At 35.2% G+C, this 27,315-nt stretch overlaps 5 protein-coding genes and 1 non-coding gene across 9 annotated transcripts; 4 read left to right on the top strand and 2 right to left on the bottom strand.

Annotated features, from left to right (window-relative positions):
- The first annotated feature begins 1,231 nt into the window (after positions 1 to 1,231).
- Positions 1,232 to 3,080, top strand: LOC105166023 (cytokinin riboside 5'-monophosphate phosphoribohydrolase LOG1). The gene is made up of 6 exons (XM_011085217.3): positions 1,232 to 1,608; positions 1,690 to 1,787; positions 1,872 to 1,902; positions 1,984 to 2,083; positions 2,160 to 2,374; positions 2,733 to 3,080. Exons 1-6 carry the CDS (start codon positions 1,444 to 1,446, stop codon positions 2,826 to 2,828), a joined length of 705 nt encoding a protein of 234 aa, XP_011083519.1. The 5' UTR covers positions 1,232 to 1,443; the 3' UTR covers positions 2,829 to 3,080.
- Positions 3,081 to 9,080: 6,000 nt separating this feature from the next.
- Positions 9,081 to 11,853, bottom strand: GH9B7 (glycosyl hydrolase 9B7). Its single transcript, XM_011085218.3, has 6 exons — positions 11,351 to 11,853; positions 10,680 to 10,963; positions 10,137 to 10,574; positions 9,867 to 10,008; positions 9,613 to 9,779; positions 9,081 to 9,519 (listed from the first exon to the last, which is right to left on the bottom strand). Exons 1-6 carry the CDS (start codon positions 11,541 to 11,543, stop codon positions 9,187 to 9,189), a joined length of 1,557 nt encoding a protein of 518 aa, XP_011083520.1. The 5' UTR covers positions 11,544 to 11,853; the 3' UTR covers positions 9,081 to 9,186.
- A 1,701-nt stretch (positions 11,854 to 13,554) lies between these two features.
- LOC105166025 (L10-interacting MYB domain-containing protein) lies at positions 13,555 to 16,813 on the top strand. Of its 3 annotated transcripts, none has more exons than XM_011085219.3 (4): positions 13,555 to 13,695; positions 15,264 to 15,345; positions 15,521 to 15,847; positions 15,947 to 16,813. In XM_011085219.3, exons 1-4 carry the CDS (start codon positions 13,691 to 13,693, stop codon positions 16,535 to 16,537), a joined length of 1,005 nt encoding a protein of 334 aa, XP_011083521.1. In that variant the 5' UTR covers positions 13,555 to 13,690; the 3' UTR covers positions 16,538 to 16,813. The 3 variants fall into 3 exon arrangements, with proteins under 3 accessions (XP_011083521.1, XP_011083523.1, XP_011083522.1); XM_011085221.3 differs by having other exon boundaries at positions 15,259 to 15,345; XM_011085220.3 differs by having other exon boundaries at positions 15,205 to 15,345.
- Positions 16,814 to 17,080: 267 nt separating this feature from the next.
- Positions 17,081 to 17,162, top strand: TRNAS-UGA (transfer RNA serine (anticodon UGA)). The gene has a single exon. It is a non-coding gene; the product is annotated as a tRNA-Ser (tRNA).
- Positions 17,163 to 18,055: 893 nt separating this feature from the next.
- On the bottom strand, positions 18,056 to 20,250 carry LQY1 (DnaJ/Hsp40 cysteine-rich domain superfamily protein). Its single transcript, XM_011085222.3, has 5 exons — positions 19,925 to 20,250; positions 19,763 to 19,846; positions 19,570 to 19,621; positions 18,495 to 18,651; positions 18,056 to 18,357 (listed from the first exon to the last, which is right to left on the bottom strand). Exons 1-5 carry the CDS (start codon positions 20,099 to 20,101, stop codon positions 18,336 to 18,338), a joined length of 492 nt encoding a protein of 163 aa, XP_011083524.1. The 5' UTR covers positions 20,102 to 20,250; the 3' UTR covers positions 18,056 to 18,335.
- A 3,926-nt stretch (positions 20,251 to 24,176) lies between these two features.
- Positions 24,177 to 27,300, top strand: LOC105166027 (putative HVA22-like protein g). Of its 2 annotated transcripts, none has more exons than XM_011085223.3 (7): positions 24,177 to 24,416; positions 25,376 to 25,416; positions 25,504 to 25,602; positions 25,679 to 25,735; positions 25,823 to 25,886; positions 25,981 to 26,187; positions 26,750 to 27,300. In XM_011085223.3, exons 2-7 carry the CDS (start codon positions 25,385 to 25,387, stop codon positions 27,152 to 27,154), a joined length of 864 nt encoding a protein of 287 aa, XP_011083525.1. In that variant the 5' UTR covers positions 24,177 to 24,416; positions 25,376 to 25,384; the 3' UTR covers positions 27,155 to 27,300. The 2 variants fall into 2 exon arrangements, with proteins under 2 accessions (XP_011083525.1, XP_011083527.1); XM_011085225.3 differs by having other exon boundaries at positions 24,189 to 24,408.
- The last annotated feature ends 15 nt before the right edge of the window (positions 27,301 to 27,315 follow it).

The raw sequence follows: 27,315 nt of genomic DNA, 5'->3' as shown, positions 1-27,315 counted from the left end.
TAATACTTTTCCCTATATATATATATATATGTATGTATATATATTATAACTTATCGTTTCATTTGAAATGCGATTTTACTTTAGTATCAATTCTCTCATTCTGTTTGAGGGATTTCTTACTCCAAAAATGTTCCTTCATGTATGCCTCCAGAATAGTAACACAAAACACATGGCATTATTTTATAAAAACCCTAAATTACTAAGAGAGAGAGGAGATAATAAAGTGGAAAGACTTTATTCTTTGCTCATTCCACATATATATATATATAGCCCCACCACTTATTAATTTTTTTAATTAACGAAACTACAAATCAAAAGATTTTTTATTCAAATTTTATATACAAAATGTGGGTAAATATATATCTGCTTCTTGATATATATAGTTAATTTCTTATTCTTAGTATTTTATTTAGATAAATTTATAGATTTTAAAATATTAATTTATATATTACTTATTAGTATATCTAAATATATCAAATAATATGATCATGAATCACATGTACATATATATATATATATTTATATATATATATAAGAAGTAATATATATGGTTGATGCCCATCAAATATTTCTTTTAAAGTTCACAAAAAAGGAAATGAGCCCCTACCAAACAGCCGTGCAGGTCGGGCCTGGCTAGCACATGAGTAAGGTATTAAGTCCATGACTTGTTTTATCCTTATTTATTCGACAGTCCAAGAAATTAACGAGTCTAATCCAATAAGATGAATCAATATATAATAGGGATAAATTTTAAGATTAAAAATATTAATTTATATAATTAGTTATTTGGTAACCGAGTATCTCTTACTCACACACTTAATTCTCTTTCGATTTTTAGTTACTTTTAACTTACTTTTTACACGCCGCACGAATTTCATCATTTTATCATCATACTCCTCATTATTCTCACATTCTCTCAAATTTTCTCTTTATTTAACTCACAATAAATCATTAATCACTTAAATATCGAAGAGCTTACTTCTATTTTGCAATTGATTATTTTTTAATTAATTTTAAAATTTTTGTAAAAATACTTCAAATATTATGGTGCGGCTGAACCTCGGTATATATGAATGATTTTTATTGGGCAGGCAAAATCCATAATCCCGTGAACAGAAAAAAGACCAAATAAAAAGAAATGCGAAAGGACAGCATCTATAATTATAAGACAAAGTTCACAATTAACAACGGGGGTAGGGGGGGGGGGGTGGTGAATAGGAGGTGGGCAAGAGCATTTGGATATAAACCCAAGTAGTACCATCATCATCTCCTCATTCCTTTCCATACACTCTCTTCATTTTTCTATATATTCAACAGAGCAGCAGAGATCAGTAGAATCAACACAACTTTCTCTATTAATTCTTCACACACACACACACACACACACTAGAGAGAGAGAGAGAGAGAGAGAGAGTTGATTCCAAGTAGTAGTGCTAGAGTTGAATGGATCAGAACATTAATGTGCAGCAGCAGGGAGAGGGAGAGGGACAGGGGCAGGAGGGCGGAAAGGCATCATCAAGATTCAAGAGAATATGTGTGTTCTGTGGGAGCAGCCCAGGGAAGAACCCTACCTACCGCCTTGCTGCTATACATCTTGCAAAACAACTGGTACTTACCAGCTCCTGCTGCATGTAATTCATTAATGTCCTAATCTGTTTGCATCTTCAAGAATTTCTACTCTACGTACAGGTGGAAAGGCAGATAGACCTGGTTTATGGAGGTGGGAGCATCGGGTTGATGGGTCTCGTTTCTCAAGCTGTCTATGATGGTGGTCGCCACGTCTTAGGGTATATTCATTATTTACATACCCTTCTGCTGCTTCATTTTAATTAACACACATGATCATCAGTTAACCTTCTTTTTCTACGTAGGGTTATTCCCACAACTCTAATGCCCAGAGAGGTATATAATTAATTACCATTTGATCTATCCTTATTCTATATTTAAATTAAAAGGCAGCTGAGATATATATTATATTTTCAGATAAGTGGAGAGCCTGTTGGAGAAGTAAGAGCAGTATCTGGTATGCACCAGAGGAAGGCTGAAATGGCCAGACAAGCTGATGCTTTTATAGCCTTGCCTGGTACTACTACATATATCTTAACTGCTCATGTTCAACTCTGCTTAATTTTTACTGACAAATTGGGCATGTGTTGCAGGTGGGTATGGTACATTGGAGGAACTGCTGGAAGTCATCACCTGGGCTCAACTAGGCATTCATGACAAACCCGTGGGGTTGCTGAATGTGGATGGCTACTACAACTCACTGCTCTCTTTCATAGACAAGGCTGTTGATGAGGGCTTCATTACGCCATCTGCCCGTCACATTATTGTCTCTGCCCAAACTGCCCATGACCTCATCTCTAAGCTTGAGGTACTACATCCTCCCAACATTCTACTACTCTTGTCAATTCCCTCACCACCTAATTTCATATTTCACTTGTAAGCCAAAATAATATTTTGGTTCCCTAACTTAGACTATTCTTAATTTTTATTTTAGTATCTATAAAATTATTATTTTTTATTTCTTAATTTTTAAAAAATAATACTTTTGATTATATACTACTTTTTGATTAAAAAATCGTTAGAACCCTTATATTTTTAATCTTTTTTATTACAAAATTATAACTCAGTATATGCCCCACATTTTAACTTTTTTCTTAAAAAAATTAGTAAATATCTAGTACAAAATTAATAATTTTATTGCATGATCATCTCATTATTTGGTACAGGATTATAATCCGATGCATAATGAGTCTGCAACCAAATTGAGTTGGGAAATGGAGCAGCAACTGGGCTATACTGCAAAGTCAGATATTGCTCGTTGACCTTGATCCATTGCAACTTTGAAGTATTTAGACGACGTCGTATATACATGACATTTTTGTCAGTGTGGTACAAAACAAAACAAAACAAAACAACATAATTCATTGCAGATTTTTCATGTTATTTATCCATCAAATTATGTAACCCTTGATTGATTTGTCCATTTTTAGGGCTAACCTCAATCAACGAGGACTCAATTTTTGTTAGATGACATTTGTCTACATTTTTTTGTATATATTGCTACTTATTTACAATTTGACGAGTGTTTATAGATAGACTGGTCGAATTGATGTATTACTAGAATTATATATACTCGATTGATTTAAAAAATATCAAATAGTGCGGATATGTTAAGAAAATTAGTTAATTAATTGCACCATAATTACTTCAAAAATCTTACAAACATATATAAAACCTTAACCAATTAACAGATATCTAATACTCCTAAAACAATATCACCAAAACCAAGACAACCTGCTGCCGACAAATGGGAGTGTAAACGTACAAGTTGGAAGCTATGGGGTCGAGATTATTAAAATTGAACAAGTTGACCTTGCCGACAATTTGGGGTGTAAATGCAATATTTCAAACCTAGGGGACCAAAACAAACAAGTTTACCCATTTGTATTTGCTGATGCATAACGTGAAGTAATTCTTTTATTATTATTTTTTGGTACAGAAAAGTCTGAGTAGCTTCGGCTGCAATTACTATTACAAAGTATAGAATGAAGCTGTTTATCTGGGTACTTAGAATAATTTACCAATACAGTCTTTACATCCAAAAATGAATCAAACTTCAAAATAATGAACCAACTCACTCTATATTTGCTTACTTGTCCAAGAACTAGTCGTCGTATGATCCTTAATACGATATTTTCTTTGACTTTATTACAGTAGTCGTACTCTCAGACAATGATTTCCACCTTCAGACCATCACAGCCGAGATAACATATGTAGGGGGGGGGGGGTTCACTTTTATATAACTTAATATTTAACAGTGATAGTGACTATTGAGGTTTTTCTACAAAGGCACGTGCATGATAAACATGTGGATAAATTAAGAATGTGTGTGTATGGTCCAGGAGGAATGAACCAAGAAAGTGTTCCATTATGGATGAGGCACAATTAATATTGAAAGGTCCACTTTCTTTTGTTAGCACTTAGCAGCAGTACAAAAGTACACAAAATAGACTACACACTTCGGTGCGTTTAAATTTTATCGAATTAAATTAGTCACAAAATAAATACTTTATATTTATTATATGATTGATCACGTTTTTTAAATTGTACAACAATCACACAGCAAGTGTACTGCCGCCCTTACTATTGATTAGATTCAACAGAATTCGATTCGAGCTAGAATTTACCCGTGCGTTATGCTAGCTAGCTCCACTAGTTTAATGTATGCATGCTCCAAACGTTGTGCGTCCGTGTGTTAAAGACATTCCCAATTAGTTGTTTAATCTATTTTTAAAAATAAATAAAATCGCACACAAGATGCGTGCAATACACGATTCTGTCCAGATTCATCGTAATAGTTAAATTTTTAAAAAAAGAATAGTTAAATCGTTGAAGATGAGTGAACATTAGGTTGTTAAGGCGAGCAGTGGAGAGCCGATCAAATGGTCAAAAAGCGCACTTGTAGAGCTAAGCAACAATGAGTGTGCAAACGCATGAAAGAACAGATAAAAGTGGGAATAGTGGCCCTGTTGCTCTGTGCACATGCATATATAGTTTCTTTCTTAACCAGATAAGAACACAGACTACAGTGCAATTACTGCATGTGCACACGCAGCATTTGCTTTGGTAGAAAACGCACGAACGCATGATGCAACTTAAGATGCTCCTAGTACTGTAGTAGCTTCCAACTTTCCCTAAAAATTGTCAAACTTTACCAATATAATGAGACTGTCGCAACGTTGGGGGTCACAAACTAGTGTTCTTATAGACAAGTACCATGGTCAAAACTCAAAAGTAAAAAAGCATGGCGAATATCAATTGATTGTGAATGTATGGGATGTTGTTTTATTATGTAGTAAGTGCTGTCTTTTTATTATAATAGTAAATGTTGTTTACATATAATTTATCTAATATTGTTGATTCGAGTAAAGTTGTTATAGTTGTTTTTGTTAAAAATTGAGTGGCCCATGACCTATTAGGTAGGCCCAAGGCCCATTTCTCTCATTTGGATGGTTCCCATGTATTTACCAAAATCTGCTAGGCCTACTAACAATACTAGCCCATTATCCTATCCAGCCAAGAAACCCAACCCAACAGTCCAAAAGCCCGACCCGACCCAACAGCCCAAAAGGCGGACCCAACCCAGTCCCATTAAACCCCTAAATCTACCATCTTTTGCTGCTCTCTCTCTCCCCTTCACGTCTTTAGCAGTGGCGCCTTCCTCCTCTCTGTTGTTTTCTTTCTTCCATTTTTCAATAGCTTTGGAAATGCAATCCACCGCCCAAAATCATCCTCTCTCGCTCATATTTCTATGGGATAAATTTTTTTCGATCAAAGAAAAATATACAAGAAGAAAAAGCAAAAATCGAGAGCTTTGAGATTTTTCCATGTGGTTGGTTCTTTATGAACAATCCTAGCAATTTCTTAGTGAAAATACTTGGAGCAACCGTGAGATTGGTTGCCTGTCTTTGTGGCCGTGTCTTGCCTCTCCGGATCTCGGCTCCCTAAGCCGTTCTACTACTTTTGTTTATTTTCTGTTGTAATATTTAATTCTCGTATTATTTATTCTGTAAAAGTGGTTTGTATTTTTAAGGTTTTGAAATACCCACAAATCTATAATAGTTGATTACGACCTATTTTTTTGGGCTTCTACTGAAGGGATAAATTTCCAACATTGATATCAGAGCTTGGTCTCTGATTCGCCTTAGTGGTGGTAACCTCTAAACTCCTCCTCCTTAATTTTCTACAGTTTTTACTGTTGATACCTTGTACTTATATCTGTGAAATTGCTATATCTCTCTGATTATTTTCTTTGTCAAAAATCTGCTAAAATTTCTGTTCTGTGCTTTGTGCGGATTTTTTTTCTGGATATTATTCTCTGAAAATTGTGGGAAATATTTCTGAAATTGCTTTTTGTTTAGTGAAAAAAATTTGTTAATAATTTTGCTAAGATCAAAATTCCTATTGTGTTCAAATATTTCCTTGAGGATTTAGTTAACTGTTGAAGAGTATTATTGATAATATTGTTATTATTTTTCGCTTGGTGCAAAATATTTTTTTGCAATATATTATTCTGCTAAGTGCATCTATTGAAATATTGACTGTAAAAATTTCTTATTAAAATCGAGGCTTAACTCCTTGCTAATCCCTCACCTGGCCGGACCCTTGAGGTCATTGGGTATCTAGTCGAAATTTGGCCTGAGAATCCTTGGTTATTCACTGTAAAATTATAATTTGTGATTTATTAATTTTTTCTGTCAATTATTGATAATATTTCTGTTATATATTTTTTGTCTATGTTAAATGACTGGTTATAATTTTGCAACCTTTCGATGGTTAAATTGATTTTTCAATTTGACAACAAAAATTGAAAGGTATTCTTAATTCAACAAAAAATTTTTAAAGCAATAGATAAAAAATATACAGAAAATATTTCAGAAGAGAAAAAGCTTGCAAATGATGAATTTGCTTGTTCCTCTATTATTTTAAATCTGTTAGACACTATTTTGAGAAAAGTTGGAAAGCGAAATTCTGCAAAAGATTTATGGAATAAATTGGAGGAATTATATTCTGAAACTTCATTGTCTAGTAAGTTGTTTTTACTTAAGAAAATTTTCAGATACAAATTGGATTTATTAAAAAAAATATTGAGGATAATCTTGATGATTTTACAAAACTGATTCAAGACATTAAGTTGATTGGAGATAAAAATATTGATGACTATTCTCCATAGTTTTATTAAATGCAATTCCAAAAGCATATAGTGAAGTTAAATCTGCAATTAAATATGGAAGAGACAATATAAATTTAGAAGTTGTTATTAGTGGTTTAAAGAGCAAAGAAATAGATTTGAATGCTAATAAACCTAGTCAGGACCAATATATGATTAATTTTATTAAAGAAAGAATAAAATATAAAAATTCTTTTCCTAAAAGACATAGTAAAGAAAAGAATAAAGGTCAAAGTGGTTTTGAATCAAGTGATGATGAGAAGGAACTAAGGATGAAAAACATAAAGATAGGAGGTGCTACAATTGTGGTAAAAATAATCATTTTATAAAGGATTGTAAAATGCCAAAAAAGATATAATAAAATAAAGAAAAAGCGAACATAGCGTTTGAGGAAACTTCTGAAGAAGAATTAATGGTTTATTGAGTTTGTATCAAACCATAAATTTTTTGCTTTGGATCGCTATGTGCAATTTTATGCTAAGTGCATTAAAAATGTTCCTTTATGGACGAGTCTGTGACTTTGCCTTGGTGCGGTTTAGCCTTTGTGCTTGTATGTCCTTGTGACTTAGCCTTGGTGGCTAAGTGTCTTTGTGATTGAGCTTATGTGTCACCTTGGTGGAGTGTGTGTTTGTGATTTGTGCCTAAGTGGTTGGTTGAGTCTTTGTGAATGTGCTTTGGTGGAAATGGGCTATAACTTGATTATTATTAACTTAATGTTATTTGTTGTGTGCAAATATTAAAGGTGCTTGTTGTGTGCAAAAATGTTAAATGTGCTGTGTGTTATACTTTGTGCTTGAGATACCATCTTTCAAATGTTGTTACTAACATCTATTTTGCAGGAAAAAGTTCATGGCTATGATGATAGCCGAGATCCGGCCTTGGGCCTGGTTTCTTTTTTCTGGGGGTCTTAGTCCAAGGGAAAAATTGTTAAAAATTGAGTGGCCTATGACCTTTTAGGTAGGCCCAAGGCCCATCTCTCTCACTTGGATGGCTCCCATGTATTTACCAAAATTTGCTAGGCCTACTAACAAAATCAGCCCACTATCTTATCCAGCCCAAAAGCCCGACCTGACCCGGTCCCATTTTAAACTCCTAAATATACCATCTTTTGTTGCTCTCTCTCTCTCTCTCTCTCTCTCTCTCTCTCTCTCTCTTCTTCTTCTTCTTCATGTCTTCAGCAACGGCGCATTCCTCCTCTCTGTTTTTTTCTTTCTTCCATTTCTCAATAGCTTTTGAAATACAATCCGCCCCCCAATTAACCTCTCTCACTCATATTTCTAAGGTATAAATTTTCCTTCGATCAAAGAAAAATATACAAGAAAAAAAAGCAAAAGTCGAGAGTTTTGAGATCTTCCTAAGTGGTTGGTTCTTGTTCCTAAGTGATAGGTTCTTTGTAAACAATCCTAGCAATTTCTTGGTGAGAATACTTGGAGCAACCATGAGATTGGTTGTTGGCCTTTGTGTCCGTGTCTTGCCTCTTCGGATCTCGGATCCTGAGCCGTTCTACTGCTTCTGTTTATTTTCTGTTGTAATATTTAATTCTTGTATTATTCATTCTGTAAAAGTGGTTTGTATTATTGAGGGTTTGAAATACCCACAAATCTGTAATAGTTGATTAGGGCCTATTTTTTTGGGGCTTTGACTGAAGGGATAAAGATATAGATATTCGACATAAATGATTATAATTTATTTATTTCAATTACAATTTATTGTTTTCACCTAAAAAAAATATTGTTTTTGTAGGTGATTTCAAAACATTAACTGTAGCTGAAAAAATCATGGCATTTATTTAGATCATAACTAACAACATGACAAAGTTGATTAATCGTGGTAAAAACGAGATTAAGCTTTTACATCGTTTTATTTAACCATGATGGATATTATTAGTTCGTGATGAGAGTCATTGTCATTTATAATACGAAAAAATAGTCTATTTTTTGGTAATGTTTTTAACTTATCCTAATTCACCACTCATCTCTTCAAGTGAGTTCACTCACATTATAATTGAGAGGGTGCAATGTACCAACATGAATATAATTCAGTGGTGCAAAGTGCTATATTGGAATTTGAAGGTGCAAAGTGCTATATATATTAGAATTTGAAGGGTGTAAAGTGCTATATACATTGGAATTTGAAGGGTGTAAAGTGTCAATTGCCCAAAATAATCATATCAAATTTTCACTTCCAAAGTCAAACCCCAAGCTCAAAAATATGTCTAGCTTTTCTACCCATACCAATCAAATACTTGAATAATTTGAAGTTCATTTAGGCCTCATTTACTTTTTACTTATGATATAAATGAACGTTAATAAATGTGTGAAAAATGTGAGCAACGCTGCAAAAATTATATTATGGCCGCACTTGGTTTGGATATATCAGCACAATACTGCCACAATACATACTTGAGGCCTATACGCACCATCGGTTAACATGTGATTCGAAACGGAACCTTATGCGAATGATTGCACGACAGACGACGTGGTCACTAGACCAGAAAGAAGCCCAACGAGGAGTGCACTATTATACGTGCTTGGCTCGCCTTGCATCGAGTTGTTTCTAACATCTATGTACGTTTCATTAAGGAATGGTCCGCCTACAAGTGCTCCGGTTGCTATATTGGGATTAGGTGTATCCGCCTCAAGCCACTTGAAACCATCTTTACATGAAGGGTTTTCGTCAGCTGGAATAGATGCTCCTCTGTGATGGACTTGTTGTGGGTAGTTATCGCCATAGCCCACAATATAACTCAACTGCATAGGGTTGTCACCTAACACATAGTTTGCCTATGTAAAATGTGGTAAGATGAGCAAATTGATGAGAGATCAGTATGTTCTAACGTTAATTGTAATAGTAAGTAGCAAAGGTAGCAAGTGTACCTGTGTGATTGCAAAATCTCGGAGATCTGAGGGCTTAAAAGTGCTTCCACTACACGATATATGTGCAGTTCGAGAAGTAAGCATGTAATCGCTATAAACGACAGCTAAAAAGGCTGATGATACTGATTGCTGCAAAGCGTTCCATTCGCTTACCCATATTAAACCATCTGTATTTATAATTTGAAGCAAAGCTTAAGAGCATAGACAAAGAAAATGGGAGATTTTGATAAATTCAAGCATCAGAAGGGGATTACTCTCAGTTCTACTCTCAGTGGCAGTCGGAGATTTTGGTAAGAAACCACACATGACAGCTTCTGCTGTCTCCCTATATTTTCCAAGAACATCATTGTTTGAGACATCTTTCGACCCAAAGAAGCTTACTCTTGACAGCAGCACCTGTAGTGATCACTCAATTACGTTCTAATTAACAAAGGTTCCAATTGATTGTGCTAAAAAATATGTTTAAAATTAAGATCACATATATACAAGTCAATTATTAAGTAAATTTGAGAGAAATATCTGACCTGAGCTCCAGCTAGCTTGTTATCCCAGCTAAACCATGTGGGGTTTCCCCAATTACCAAAGGTTTCGGCTGTTTTTCCCGTTGCAAACTGAAAATACGAATTCTCCCCTGTTGCATGATACAGCCAGCCAGCTGCCCACAAGAGCTCGTCCCCATAGCCGGTAGAATTGTAGAAACTTTGGACTTCAGGAATGCTGATGCTATAAGATTTTCTGTATTTATCAGCAAACGCAAACAATTGCTTGGCATGCTTGAGAAGTGAACTTGCATATGTAGAATCGACAGACTTGAAGACGAGAGATGCTGATGCCAGAGCTGCTGCTGTTTCTGCAGCAACCTCAGTTCCTGGAGCAGAGGTATTGACTTGTCTAAGAGGCCTTTTCTCCGTCATGTCCTCTGGTCTGTTCCAACAACTATGGTCTAGTTTAGGATTACCTACCTGCCAATTTTCCATACAATCAAATGAAACTAGCTCTATAGTTTGCAAAGATCAAAGTGTGTGCACAAACATCTTATCGCCAGCTTATTAACTAGAGAAACTAACCTGAATATACAAGACGTTCTCTGAAGGATGAGCATTTATGAGGTAGTCGGTAATCCACTTCAGCGAGCTGCGAGCAGGTTCTAACTGATCAACAACCTGCATTTGATCCCCATACTCGAGAATGGCCCATGACAGCACGGTGGCAGTGAAAGCCATCGGAAATCCGAACTTCATATGGTCGCCGGCATCATACATTCCCTTTGAAAGATCAAGTTTTGCTTCACTTCCATCTTTCAATCCCGAGTCCCCTCTCCAATCTATCTGATTCTTCTCCAACTTCCCAGCTGCAATATTCAACAGTTCAACACAACAATGTGAAATCTCTTTATAAAATCAAGAAACACAAAAATGAAGGTCGACTAAAGATTATACCCCATTTCGTCCTAAAAATATCATCTTTCTCGGAAAAAAATAAAAGAACAAAATTTGACAATTAATACAACAACCATTGCTCATCAATGTCCACGTTATCATTTAAGATATGATGATACAACTAGACAATCCACTGTCAAATATAAACATGCAGCACAGATATAAATTACATTAACAAACTGTGAAATGAAAATGCAACTGGTTATTACGTAATTGAAGCAAGATCATAAATAATGAAAGGGTAGAAACATTATCAAATCAGAAGGGTATCGAAAAAAAGAGAAAAAGAGAGATTTTACATTTCTGTACGTCGAAAAACTGCATTGCAAGTTTAAGAGCATCAGCGTATTTCTTTACGGGGGCGCCTGGAGAGCCAGACCCTTCATCTGTTTTGACCATCACAACCAGTAAAATTACAGCTACAATTGCCAACACAACCAACGCTAGCATAGACCAACAACACACGCCTTTTGATTTCTTTTTCTGCCTCATTTCTTCACAACAATCAAAGGAAATTTCTTGTATGCGAATTCAAGGACGAATGAGTATTTTCTCTAATGCCCGGATTAGAATCTCATGCAAAGATTGATTCTTGAAAATTAGATGAAAAAATACAACGCCCCCGCATTGATCAATGGGAGAAGAAATAGATGGAGGGGTTTGATAAAACTGAAGCTTTCTTGAAAGATTTGAATGGGAGCGGGGAGAGGGGTGGGGTAGGGTGAGATGGAGTCTTGTTATAGAGGGGAATGAGGGTGAAATCTAAATGGGAAAATGGAAGGTATGAAAGAAAATGTGGATGGTTTTGGTGAGTTGAAAAATGTAAAGATGTTGGCATAGGGAGGGATTATGCGGCGGGAAAACAGAGCAACCGATGAACGATGATTTCTTTTCTCTTCCTTTCTTGCAGGTTTTTGTGAGAAGACTAAGGTAGTTAAGTTAGGTAATTAGATGGTCTTGATTCTTGAAACTCGACCCATTTTGGCATTCCTTCTCCTTAGGAGTTAGTAGTTGGCATATGAATCATTATATGATCAAACCATACTTGATATAGATGCATATTAATTTAGGAAATAATCCAGGGACCCATGATAACAAAAATATTAAAAAAAAATCTATGAAAATCAAAGTATCAATTACTCCCCCTGTGATATAAAATAAAGTTAAAAAAATTCCTCCATACAGAAATTGGGCCACATGCCCTTTGACTACAAATCGGCTATGAAAGTACATTTTCTTTAATATTTTTGTCATTCTCTCACATCTAATATATATAATATGATATACATTTATTAATAATAAAATATTATTTTATATAATAATCATTTCATAAAATATTATTTTAATTAAATTAATTAATATATTAAACAGATGAGGGCGTGGTCATGCCCTCCTCATCCCTGGGTGACACAGTTGCCCAACACAGTGAGGGCGACGAGCGACCAACGTCTCCCAAGCCTAGGGTGCGCGGCTGGAGGGTGGGAAGGGGAGAGGGAGGAAGTCGGGTTGGGTGGGGGTGGCAGGAAAAGAGATTGGGCGTGGAAGTGGGGGGAGGGTGCGAAGTAGGGGGCAATAGGGGGGTGTGGGTAAGGGGTGGGGTGGTGGGTGTAGGTTATGATTAATTTTGAAATAATATTTTTTTATGAATTATAATTATATATTATAAGTATATTTAATAGTTATAAATTATATATATTATAAATTAAAATAATTATATATTAATACGTCTAATTTGACCGACTGATTAGGAGGGACATTTTAGTTATTATTTCTAAAAAATAGGCTCAAATTGACCAGTGGGCAGTGTGATTATTTATTCATAGTATATGGGTGAATTTGATATTAAAATTTTTATAGGGGATTTTTTATATTTTTACATATCATAGGGGGTCAAAATGAATTTAATCCTATTAATTTATAAAAGAGAATGAATAAGAAATTAAATAAATTTTTTGAAGTGTTAAACAAAAATTCAAACATTAATGATGTCTTAGCTTAGTGATAAAGACCAAAGTTGAGATCCTATGAACAAGTTCAATGTTATGGGTTCGAGTCTCACCAAACGTGTGGGTATTTATATCACTTTATGTTAATTATTATAATTTCTTTATCGTTGTTAGTCATCTTAATGCATTAATTGAACAAATATATTGCTCAGTGCATCAAAATATTACTCAATATATCGAGATATTGATGTATTTTTTAAAGTTTTATAATTTATTTATTATTATTAGTAAAAAAAAATAAAAATTCAAGCATGATACAACCAAATTTAAGCAATCTTTTTTTAACCCTACGTCACACACCAACTCACACACACTCCTAATGAATTGTGAATCCAACATCTCCAAAGTGAAATGTTAAAAATTGGGCCTCATCCCTTATTAAAAATTAACTGGGCCTATGTGGCCCAATAAGCCCATTGACACTCTATTTTGTAGAGCCCAAAGCCCAATAATCCAAAATACGAAAAGGAAATTTTCTTTTAAGGAGAGAGAGAACGTATCTGATGCACTTACTCTGGGATTTTCTGCCTGTTTTACACATAATCTCACTGCTCTCAAGCTAAACCTAAAATCTCAAATTTTCGACTGAGTCGCCGTTGTATTGGAATTTCGATCTTCCGTGGGCTTCCTCCGATGAGGTATATGTTCTTGTGCTTTTTCCCGCATTTTCAATTTTGCTCTTTATTTACTTTCATATTGTCTATTTCAAGAGTGAATGTTGTTCTATGATTGCGAAAATTGTGTGTGAATGATTAATTTGAATAAAGAACATGCACGTAGAAAACATTGGCACAGTAATTTTAGGATGTAGGGTAGAATGCAAGTTTTATTACTAGTATTTTTGGTATGAATTGTGCAGAAAATGTGCTTTTTGCATGTAGTATTAGTGAACAGTGAGGCATTTGCTTGTACCGATTTTCTGTTTTGTGGGAGGGAGATTGGTTTGTGGCAAGGATTGTGTGATTTGTCTGTGTGTTCGTGGGTGTGTGTGTTTTTCTTTTTATTTTCTATTAAGGCAAGTATCTAATCAAATTACTCAACTTTGGGGAGTTCTAGATGCTGTCCGTATCATGGTCCGATATGGAAACTGCAGTATAACATGGAAAATAAGTGATTCCTTCAGACAAAAGATAAAAAATTAGCAATTCAATTCAACTATAGTCTATAGATGAGGCAATGGGTGAGTCAAAGAAATCGCGTTATTACTGGCCCTCCCAGTCTGCAGCACGTGTCTTATTTCTATGCTGTTCGTTATGGGTACTACAAGCAAGTTTTGGTGAGCGATTACGGGAATACCACGTGGTGAATCTTTTTAAGCAGAGTTGGAGACCAAGCCAAGTCTCATATATCCTTTTGATATCCTGTGAGAATTAGAAGAAGCACAAAGCGATACCCATTATACTCTCAAAAAGTCTTCTGAGTCCGAAAAATGAATCCTTTGGAGAAGAGAAATACAAATACTTTGACTGAGAAACCAAGAAATGAAATTTATCTTTTCTTGCTCGGAGAAGCAGAGTTATAAGTCTTTTCTGACCTAATATAAGGGTTTTTTCCACACTAGAGCAATTTATGCATAAACTGATGTGTTACGAACAGCAAGAGCTTTAAATTTTCTGCATGTGATCTTTATCTGATGAAACGGGAGGCTGTAAACCTGTTGATTCTTTACCAACATATATTAGTGGTTAAGAACAGGAGAACTGCAAGGAATTGAGGTGTTGAAGTGTTAGGAAGGGCTATCAGCCTGCAGCCAAGATAACCATGTCGGTGTTCTCATGAAGAAAATAGCAATGATTTAAAGCCTATGCCAAAGCACAGTTCTCATCGTGACACTATCATACTTTGTGTCCTCTACCCACTTTATGTGATCTGTGTCTTGTTTAGCAGCACTATTCATTGCTTATAGACTAATTATTGATCATTATTTGGAAAGTGTATTGAAATATGTGCATAATAGTGTATTACCATTTCAAGCTCAATCAACTGCCCACTTTGGCTCCTTCACGATATGTCATGAAATAAAAGAAACTATGAATATCCTGCGGATACTAATTAATTGTTTGCATTTGATAATACATGCAATAAGAAATTTTATATTTTTCTTCTCTTGTTATTTCCTCGAAATGATATGTTTGTAATGTCACTAGGAAATTTAATCTATCAAGTGTATGAGCAAATTAATAAGGTATACTTTCAACTAGATTAGTGTGATGTGGCACACACTTGCTGAGGAGCAGAGCCAACACTTTGATCGCATATGCAAGTTCTGGGGTGAAGATCAAGCCAAGGTACGTTTCTCTCAAGTATCTCCTAAATGAAACATATTGACTCTTCTCTGAATGGTATTCTGTGTTTGGTAGTACCAGCTTACCAGCTTAATGTTTGGCTCATCTTCTTCAAAATTTTCCTGCAATTTTTAATGGTAGTAAGTGATTCTATTAAATGCTTTGCCTTATTCTACAGATGGATATTGACGCTAATGACCACCAAGCCAAGCAAGAGCGTTTGAGGACAAGATGGACACCAGCTCTTGATAAGATTTTTGTCGACATAGTTGTGGAGCAGATTCAACAAGGGAACAGACCAAATAATGTTTTCGATAAGAAAACGTGGAACCAGATCCGGGAGGAATTTAATAGACAGACCAACCTCAGTTTCAATAACAACCAACTGAGGAAACATCTTGATGTTCTGCGGACACGTTACCACAATCTACAATCAACTGTTATCCAAAATGATGCAATGCAGGATCCATGCTATGTGGGATTTGATCTATGGGAAGACATTGGGGTAGCACTCTTCCTCTGCTTCTTCATCTGTATAGCTGAAGCAACGCATGTCTGTTGAGACAGCAAATTACACAATTTTACGTTTTGAATCATATTGCAGGCACCATCCAAGATCGAACCAGCAAAGACCAAAGAGTGTCCTATTTATGAGCAACTGTGCACAATATTTGCAGATACGGGCGTGGATGGAAAATATGCCCAATCTAGCCACTACGAAGAGTTGGACAAGCCTGCAGGTTTTGATCCTTTAGGTCCAGAAGGTGTAAACCAACATCCAAAAACTCCATCAACATCAAAACTCCTTGAAGGGAATGAATCTTCACCCCAAAACGTGACCAAGAACATGGCTGATAAAAAGAGAAAGCGGCCATCAGAAGCAGGCTCGACACCTGAACAAAGCAGTTGGAATCAAGAATTAAGTGATACGATGGCAGAAGCCATTTGGGATATGATCAATTCTTTAAAGTCACGACAAGTCACAGGGCCTCTTGTTGATGAAAGATTCTCAATCAGCAGCTGCATAAAAGCCCTGGATGATATCGAAGGCATTGAAGACAATCTATACTATGCTGCCTTGGATCTGTTCGAGAATCCTAGTTTTAGGGAGATGTTCATTTCACTCAATAGCAGTTATGTCCGCTTAACATGGTTGCAGGGAAAGTGTGGCAGTTATACCCATTATAGCAATTGACATATAGGTCTTCATATGTTTAGTAGTACAGGTTTTGACGGAGGGGATCAGTTGCTGGTAAATTGTAGCTAGTCTTTTGGCACATGAGGGTGGAAAGCAGTAATATGTTTTAGGGATCAAAATAAACACAAGTATATAGCATCGCTACACCTTCAGGTGGTTTTTGGAAATGTTTAGGTCATGATTCATGTAGATAACATATGTTTGATCAGAATGTACCGTGTTGTAGTTCTTCCGCCCATCTTGGCATGTGGTGAAAAATGATCATTTTCAGAACCCAGAGAGCTTTGCTTACAAGTAGCTCCAGGTTAAAATCATCAGCTCATTTGCTGAAATATGCAAAATTCGTGCTAACAAAGTCCATCTCAATTTCAGTATCTGTAGACTTATGAATGATAGTTTAGACTTCACAACATATTGTCTAGCATTTTGCTGTCTGCAGACAGAATTGGTTTCCCATAGACTTTTGCCTGGAGATTATCACGCTCAACTTGGTCCAGATCCTGGGAAACAACAATTTCGACATCTAATATTTGTCAACAAGTCGATATGTCCGAGTGGTTAAGGAGACAGACTTGAAATCTGTTGGGCTTCGCCCGCGCAGGTTCGAACCCTGCTGTCGACGATCCCTTTTTTTACTTCTTTCGTTCGGAAATTTTGTCCTCTCATCCTTATATCACATTCACATCACCGTTGCTTTATGGATAATTATACTTATACCTTCTAACCTACGTAAATTATACATATTATTTTTAATAATTATCCATATATTCATAAAAAATGTCAATATTATTTACACAAATTTTTCTATTTTTGCAAATTATTATCCTAAAGAATGGCAATATTATTATACAAATTACCCCTCAATTTTTGTTGTTAAGATGATTGTGTTATCACGCAAAAAGTAGAAGTGATTTTTGTAAGCAGATCATTAATCAAGGGCGCAAATGCAACTATCCCTTTTCTTTATTTAACAGCCAATTTTTGAATTATTATTTAGATAAAATTTGGTTTTTTATTTTTTTTCTTGGGTAGAAATACCTTAAACATATGAATAACGTACAATTAGAATTCCACAAATCTAAAGGAGAAAGAGCAGACTTGATTTGTTGCAAGAAATAAAAATCAAAACGCGTTTCGAACTATGATGCACGAACACGGACATAATAATACAGATACGATGTGATCAATATAATATAGAAAATATCAAAATATCATAATACGTTGTGACATCAATACAACTATAATATATATATATATATATTATTTTTATATATATTCTCATTAAATTAAAATATATAATATTTAACACCATAAAGTAAAGAACTAAAATCGGCTTTAAAATAAAATAAACAAGTCTTAGGCTTAAATTTTTCTACAAGTACATAGACTTCAAGAATACATGTAATCAGCTTATTATTAAAAGTAAATAGAATTTGAAATATACCGGACTTCTCTTTTGGTGAACTATTCCCTTAAAATCAATAATGGAGAAGAAAGATTAGAACCACTCTCTCATTCACAGATAGAAACACGCTTGATCTTCCTTTCTATTGGAATCCAACAACATACATCAACACCAACTATTTTCAAGTAAACAACTGGATTTGACAAATTGCCATGGATTTCCTTGTTATTGATACATGTAATGAATGATTTCCGCATCTAAGGCAAGAAAATAAATAGAAGAAGCTGTTTGCGTGTAAAAGAACGTGTTAATGCCCACCGACGTAACTCAGTGACAAGTTAATAAGGCATCATAGAATTCCTCCACATGTTGCCCTGTTGTCTAGAGCGTTTAGTCGTCATCCTTGAATTCTCTGTTTCACACAAAACATTTATGTAAGCATTCATTAACAAAAAGAACAAGGCAATTCTATGAATTGTGTCTTTTGCATTGATGTGCATTATTTGGACAGGGAAGCATTTAATGGCTGGATGAGATTAAACGACCGACCTGCGATCAAGGTATCGTGGTTGAATGCCACTGCCTTGGCATGTGGTGCATGTCAAAGAACCAACCCCATCACAGTTGATGCATTGGGAGACTTCTTTCTCATCTCCACCAAGTTCAACTGTCACACTGCCAGTACCCATGCAAAATCTACATTTCTCTGCAGAACATTTTGTAAATTGCAATCAAGTTTTAATAGCTCGTGTTCATCATTTGAAATCTTTCGTAACCCTTCATTTCCACGATCATCAAATTTCCAGCATCAATGCATGCTTTTCATCATATATCCATAATGAAACTGTAGAAGAAAAAATAGACTCAATTGATATTCCTAGATATAAGGACACATCTTATCCATCTAATAATGTGTTTCTTTGTCTAAATTTTCTACGGCCTACTATGTTACAGTCGTAAAAATAGGCAAGCCAGGTTGCAACTAAGGGTCCGTGGTTCATCATTACTAACCACTGAGGTATTCATTTCAATAATATCTGCGGAAGACACCAACGGGAACCCAAAAAATGAACTTATAGAGAGTAGCGAGAGACAGCACACAGATTGTGATATAGAGACAGAAAGTTGCTCTTATGTTTAAGGACTATGTTATGGTGCCAAGAAATTCAAGACCAGAGGGGTTTATGAACATTATAAGCAATTTACATTACAGAAACACTGCGACTAGGTGTCTTAGTTAATCTTTTCCTGGAAAACGAGAACATAAGGTACAACCATTAAGAGATACATAAAGATGTGATTCTAGGATGACGCGGATCTTCACTATAGCGTAACTCACGAGATGGAGATTCCGGTTAACTATTCAGTTCGGAAGACTCATCTTCAAGTCATTTTCTTTTAAAAATGAATTCATATATACTAGGCTCCCATCTTTGATGAAACATTATCTCTTCCCCTCTTGTATGGATTACTAGAAGAATCATTTTCACCATCCCTCTTGATTTTTCCTATCCGAACAACATCAAACCTATCATTTGCACATCTTTGATGACAGGCAATCATCTCAGCATCACCTCAATATTATACCAATTTGCACCGACAGAATAGAAGAGAAGGTACTTACGAGCACCACTGCCATTGCAGGGGAAGCATGGCTGAGTGTTGTCTCTTTTGGACTGACAAAATTAAAACGTAAGATTAATGCCTCAATTCAACAACACATTTTCACAAACAGATAGTGCATAATTCCACAGAATATGTTAAATAACAAAGCAGACGAAAGAGAGAAAGAAAGTACAACCCAGAAAAAAACCTACAGCATTGTCAATTTGGGTTTCATAGAACACAGGAATCCCAATCCCAACTGCAACACTGACCACACCAACTGTTATCGCCACTATCTGGAAAACAAAATTAGCAATCAAGAACACCAATAAATAACAAAAGAACTAAATGATGTAAAGAAAAAGGGTAGTTACTGTGTTCTGGTCAAGATCAGCGGCCCTGACGCATGGATATGAAGCTGGAGAGCGTTGAATTTTAAGGGCCTTCCTCGAAAAACGAAATGAAGAAGAAAGCTTAAGTGGGCAGTAGAGAAATGGAGAGTTGAGGCGAGAAGCTGAAACTGAAGCTGAAGGCGCAGCTAACATTTTCATTTTCCTTAATTTTCCCTCCCTATATTTGTGGGAATTATATATTTCAAATGTGGCAGAAAATTCGAATCAGAGAGAGAGAGAGTATCTTGAATTTCTGGTATTGTTGTTTCAATGGCGGATTTTGGATTGTGTGGGCTCAGCTTCATTCTTCACCAGGTAATTAAAAGCAGAGTTTTCTTCAAAATTTCCTATTATTTTGCAGAGATGCCAATTTGGGCCTCAGCCTTTTTGTTCTTGTTGGGCTTGTTTTTGAAGTTTCTGGACTACCCACAAGTTGGGTTTTCGGCTTAACTAGTGGGCTACATGTAATGCTTATAGCCCAACGTTAGTAGGCCCACGAACTAATTAGGAGCAGCGGGCAGTCCAAATATAACTAGTAAGCTCTTCCCACATTGAGGCCCGGATCCAATTCCATCAGTTACAAAAATGGATATGAATGTTATCATGTGTTCCACATCCATTGCATAAGTTCCAATTGTCCTTTTCCAAGTGAAGCGTCTTTTCATATCAAAATTATGATAATGTATACAACTAGAGTCGACCATGCTCATACAATAAAGCACCAATCGAATTGCACGCCATCTCAAATATGTACGTCATTTTTTACTCTTATTCTCTCTCAAACTCCACTTTCACTTTTAAATTATTTCATTTTCTAAAGCTAACTTTGAATTAAACATAACAGAGATTTTGATTTTGAATCGTACGCCTATTAAATAATATAAGTAGTACATTGCTATAATTTCTAAATAAAAACAAACACTTAAATTTAATACGATGAACTGTTCATACTCATATATCATAAACAAACGACAAAGTACAAGTACAAACTCGACATAATTAAGGACTCTACCTAATAAAATCATTAAAAACAGACAAGCAAATGCATGTCGCAGTAGAGAATATGTTGTAACTCTATAAGACGTTATTACATGGAGATAGATAAGAGTTTAGGATGCCCCCACCCCACAATGAAACTGGACTTAAAATGGGTGTGTAAGCGTGAAGCGGGCATGAGAATGACAACCCAACCACCTCTCATGATTGTGCAGCATGTGGGCAAAGGGGCTACCAATGCCCATCAACAATTCTCCTCACACTTTGAACAAACATAGAATCCGAGGCTTTGGGGCCAACCTTTTTTTTCATGGGTCTTCATCCGTTCTGGTCAGATCGAAATCTATTATATTATATTTATTTTGTAATTAACGTACAATTTAATAAGAGTGATCAATCACATGACAAGTTATGTAATTGGTATTCTTTTTGCATCCTCTAACATTTGGTAGACTTTGGTGACCGGAATATTAATCGTACACTTACCAAATTTCATTTTATCATTTAGGAAGACTGTTAACCAACTTTGATCAAAATAGTTAATCCCAACAAATATACTATTTTTATTATGAGTTTCATCTCTTAAGATAAAACATAGTTTGTTGTTACTTAGTATTTAATTTTAAATTAAGTAAAAAATAATAATAATAGTGAAACCTTGTTCCTAGCCCACCAATGTGGTTCTAAAGTCCATATAGCCGTTGCTATAAATTATTAACAATTTACAAAAAGGCCCACAAACTTCGATAGTATAACATGCCACAATGGTCTGGCGTGACAATCAATGAAGATTCTTGCTCTATAAAATTAGGGTCATTTGGTCCCCATCAACCAAAACTTATAACTATATAAATTAATCAAAACCAACCAAATAAAAATTAAAGTTGCTATTAATTAAAAGAATCTAATGGTCAAAGAGAGACACAATCCGTCTTTGCAATAATTTCTACTTTTATGGTAAGAATAAGTTGTAAATTAAACAGTAATAAATACTGGGAGTTGTTTGAATTTTTTACATAAATTGATTTAGTTTAAACGGTTCAAAAATAGAAGATGTAGAACAAGAACATTCGTTTCAGCGTATTTCCAACGATAAGCTGATAAGTGCTTTTGCAAACAGTCCCTCAAATTCTTGGCATCAAATTTTGCGTGTAATTCTTGAATGAATTCCTTTCATTAATTCCCGTATCATAGTATGATTAAAATTAAATATTCTTGCTCCCAAAAAACTTTTTATTTAAAAATTATTCATCACATTAAATAGTTTGAAAATTAAAATATGAAGAATGGATGAGGATGGAAGTATAAAATAAGGGTTGTATCCGTATGATTTGTGTTTTGAAGGGTTTGGGAAAAGGTGGTGCATGCATGTAGGGAGGGCATAGAATATTAAAGGTGAAAGAGTGAGAAGAAAGCAAGCAGAAGGGGAAGTAATAAAGTGCAAAGGATTGGCATTGTTTAAGACAACTTATTAAAGTGAGAATCTGCAGTTTGTGTTGCTTTTTTGTTGGTTAAATAATATACTTTGCTCCTCATCCACTTCTATTACATACCTAAACACTACCTTATCATTGCTTCAATCTACCCATTTGTTTTCTTATTCGAATTTATAATCTTTTAATTATAAGAATTTATAAAATTCAAGAATTATAAATTTAAGTTTTTTTTATGCAATTTAAATTAATTTGTAAAGGTTTTGACGGGTATCTACCAAAGAAAAATAATGAAGAAACAAAAAATACGAGTAAGTATAGGACAGTGGTCCGTGCATTTTTTTACTGGGCTAGTTGGGACACACGTCAACTGCTTCATACTTGGAAGGTTGAGTCACAATATGTGAACCTGTGTTTGTGTTGTTAGTGGCCCTTTTAAATACCTCAGAGTTGTTTTAGGCTAATGCACATTATTTTACCAATTAAAGAATACTATTCATCTTTTTTCTTGATTTCGCGCCCAACTAACTTAAGTATTGAAAAGTCTTAATTGAGGGTTTCCAACAAATCTAGCGATTTGTCAGTCTTTCTCATATTCCAATTATCTTTGAGTCAAGTTATCCTTAAAATCACCTCAACCCCCATTTAAATCATATAAAATCTTGAAATTTGACTTGTTTTACTTTAACTCTGGGATTATATCATTATGACCCCGGCTCTGAATTCAGAATTTTGTGGTGTTGCACTCAATTATGTTGGTCAAAGTTTGCAACTATTTTGGCATAATGAAGTTGATTCAATTTCAAGCTGTGCCATTTTCACCTTACATTCAATCAACTAAATATCATTTAATCTCATGTGCAGTCTTATTATTAAGAAATAGCAGTAATTATTGGTGATGGGAAAGGAAACGCGCAAATCAAATGATTATCTCTTTTTCTCCAGGAAGTCAATCTTATTTCAAAAGCAACCACATTAACAAAATATAAGCATAGCAGTATGCTTATGGTGTGTTGATACACCATACCCACATACTCCCATAAGACACTCGAAATTTTAATTTGAAATTAATTATATGACAAGTGTTATACAATTAGTATACAATTTAAAAAAAAATGATCATTTACATAATAAGTGTATTACACTTGCTTCTGTAATTAGTAATTTAATCCAAACTAAAACTTTTCAAGACTAAGACTTAATTTCATTGTTTTGCCAAATAAAATATTGGCAAATGTTAAACAAAGGGTGTAAATGAATGCATTCCACCAATAGCTTACTAATTTGGTCGTCAAAATATTTTCGTCGGGAGAAATATTGACACTTTTTTTATCTTCTTGTCAATATTTTAGGTTATTTTTCAACAAGTTATTAGTCTCTATGCTCGACTTGGAGTGGAATGCTTCTATAATTTTATTGATAATTTTCAAAATAATATATATATATATAAATATTCTTGAAATGAGATATATACCAAAATTAACGGTCATTTGGATTTGGATTTGCATATTATTAATGGAATAAATTGAGGAGTAATTTGTAAATATATACCGGAAATTTGGATGCAGTTGGAAATTCTCAAACCGCAAGGGCAAATTTGTAAAAAGGATCGCTCTGAGGCAAGATGATTGTACACCTAACTCCGCAGCTGTGCCGTTCGAAGATAACCGGATAAGATTTGCTTCCTCCAAATATTTTATGCTGAACTATGAATATCCAACGGCTACACACGCAAAAGCTCACGCTAAAAGCGTGCACCGTTCCGCACAATAAGTCTCCTCTAAAACTCAAATAAATACAAGACCGAGGAAATAGAAAATTATAGAAAACACCCACTGCAAAATCCCCGTATTGCCTTCTCACTCTCTCCGCCGACGCACTAACGGTTCACCGTCGTCCCGTGGCGACGCCGCTTGTCCGTGCGGAGGTAGAATCGTCCAAAGCTCTCAGAAGCGACTTCAGTTATTGAGCTCTGCACTTTCTCGGCGGAGCTCGATTAACGGCTGTTTCCTATCTTTTCGCCGTAGCATCTTTGCTGTGCGTTGGTACTGATCACATATGTTACCGAGCCTTCATTCTTTATTTACTGTTTTGTTACCGTTTGATTCTTTTTTTTATTGTTGTTTTTTTCATTTTTTTATGTTTTGTGTGTTTTCCGATAAATCTGTGGAGATATTTTCTTTGCAAAAATGAGTACTAAGTGCCTCTTCGTGAGGAATTCATGAATGTTTATGGTGTTAGACTGGCATGATTTTGTAAATTGCAGCTTAGTGGTTTGGCATAGTGCTTTCTCTTTTTCTTCCATCTCCTTCTAGGGAGGTTATGTTCATCCACAATGTATAAATCTCTGGTTCAGTGGGGTTTATTTTATTTGGTCTTTTGTATGATGTGCTTGTTTTAATCATGCTTTGGAAAATTGAGGTCTAGATTAAGCAAAGGGGAGAATTGTTGATTATTTATTTGATACAGTGGGACGGCATGTAAAAGAATATCATTTTCTTTTACAAACTATATATTAGAAATGATATTGTGTTCTTGTTCCTTACTATCTTGCAGTTAGGAATTGTAGTTGGAAAGACAACTGAATATAAACAAGTTGAAGAGGAAAAGAAATGGAAATATTCTGTGGCTTTGTTTGGTCTTGGTTTTCAGTGATGGAATGAGGAGAGTAGAGGAGATGATAATTGATTTTCTATGTAAGTTTTGAGCACGGTCTTAGATTTTTAATTTTATAATGAGAATAATAAAAGGCATAAAATCAGAGGAAATTGAAGGATGTTTGTTTTTGTGAACTTGCTGTTCTTTTTACACATATAGCACCTATTTACATCATGTCTCCCTGACTCTAGTAACAAGTAAAGGTTATATACTCTTGGTAACCTACTTAAATACAAGTCTACACATGACCAAAGTCAATGCTAGAAAAGCTTATATACTTTTCTTACCTTTCCTAACTCAGTGAAGTGCTTGACTTGACCTAACAATTGTTTTATATCTGTGACAGGAATTCAAGATGATTGGATCTCTAATCACTAGGGGGCTTCTGTATGTGCAATATCCATTTTTTTGTCCATTATAAATTTGTCTCCATCATTTCCATTGCAAGTTTCTTAGCTTCTTTAATTGATGCAGGCTGATATTTGGCTATGCTTATCCTGCTTATGAATGCTTTAAAACTGTGGAAATGAACAAGCCTGACATTGAGCAACTTCGCTTTTGGTGCCAGTATTGGTATATTACATGTTTACTTATCCTTCAGATGATTAATTGCAAGCTTTCAGGTTTAACTTCATCTTCAACTTTTCAGGATTTTGGTGGCTGTTTTGACAGTTTGTGAAAGAATTGGTGACATGTTCATTGGCTGGTAAATATTTCAAATGGCTCACATACTAAAAGCTTTGTGCTTTCCTTTATATTCATTTTAAAGATCTTGTTTTGTAAATTCATGAAGGGTTCCGATGTATGCTGAAGCAAAAGTGGCCTTCTTCATATACTTGTGGTTTCCTAAAACTAAGGTCTGTGTTCTCTTCTATGGATCCTAGTGTGGAGTTCAGTTAGTATCTTCATTGCATATTCTAATTATATGTTTTCTTTACTAATTGATTTCAGGGAACAACATATGTGTATGACTCCTTCTTTAGACCCTATGTTGCACAGCATGAGACAGAAATTGATCGTAATTTGTTAGAACTGAGGACAAGAGCTGGAGATATGGCAGTATTGTATTGGCAGAAGGCGGCGAACTATGGTCAGACAAGAATATTTGAGATTTTGCAGTATATTGCTTCACAATCTACGCCCACTCGACCAGCTCAGGTATGCATCCGAATACAAGTATATTATATTCAAGTATGCTATTCCGTCTCTAGATTTGGCGCTGGTGAATTTCACAATCTTTTCAATAGGTATATGAAGTTTCTCTGTGATCCAATACGATACTTCTTCATTCTAAACTATCATAATGTTACTTTGTGCACCATTTCGTGGCAATTAGGTTCTTAAAAATACATGCTAACCATGTAAAAAGTACTTTTTCTTTTTCCAGCATGTACATATATACCTGCCATTAGATCATGCAAGTCACTTGCTTTTGCCTTTATACCTGCCATTAGATCATGCAAGTCACTTGCTTTTGCCTTTCTTTTTCTCCAATTCAAGGTGCTTTGATTGTGATTAATTAAAGCCTCATGGGAGCTCACTCTAATCTGTAACTTTTGTACCGCTCCAAGCATAACTGTCATCTAGTTATAAGTCTAAAGTTACTATTTTCTTTGTTTTCTATTTTTAGATTCCTGTCACCGGATCATTCAAACTTTTTCCGACCTTGTTTCATCCTTTTTACTTTCTTTTCCTCAATTTTCGCATTTTGATGATGCAGCCACAACAGCAAGGCAGTAGAGTCCAGAAACCCAGTGTGCCACCAAACCATAGATCAGCTGCTACAACACAGCCCCAGGATAGACAACCGTCTTCTCCTGCTTCTAGTACCTCTGCAAGTGAGCAGGAGGACGACACAACGGAAGCAACAGCTCCTTCAGAAGATCCAAAAGCAGCTACTGCTCCAGCATCCTTGAACGAACAAAAAACAACACCAACACCATCACTTGTCCAGAGCAGCAAAACTTCAAGGCCCAGTGAAGTGCAGTTAATGCAAATTGATTCAGTGCCTCCTACAGCAAATGAAAATCCTCAACCTCCTCCACCAGACTTGACACTGGAAGATGCCGTAAGAGTAGTCACACGAGCAAGGTCCAGGAGAACACGTGCTGCATTAGGTCGCTGAATAAAGAGTGGTGATGCGACATGTATTTTAGAAGGTAGATGAATAGATAAGTGGATTATTAATGCCAATGTACATACTGTCAATTCCAACTTTGCTATAGTTTCATGATTCATCACTCGAAAATATGATACGTTCAGTTACCAATATCCTTAGTTCTTTGA

Source organism: Sesamum indicum, linkage group LG7, assembly GCF_026168435.1.
Source record: "Sesamum indicum cultivar Baizhima isolate 11 linkage group LG7, ASM2616843v1, whole genome shotgun sequence".
Lineage (NCBI taxonomy): Eukaryota > Viridiplantae > Streptophyta > Magnoliopsida > Lamiales > Pedaliaceae > Sesamum > Sesamum indicum.
This window is presented reverse-complemented; position numbering and strand designations above follow the sequence as displayed.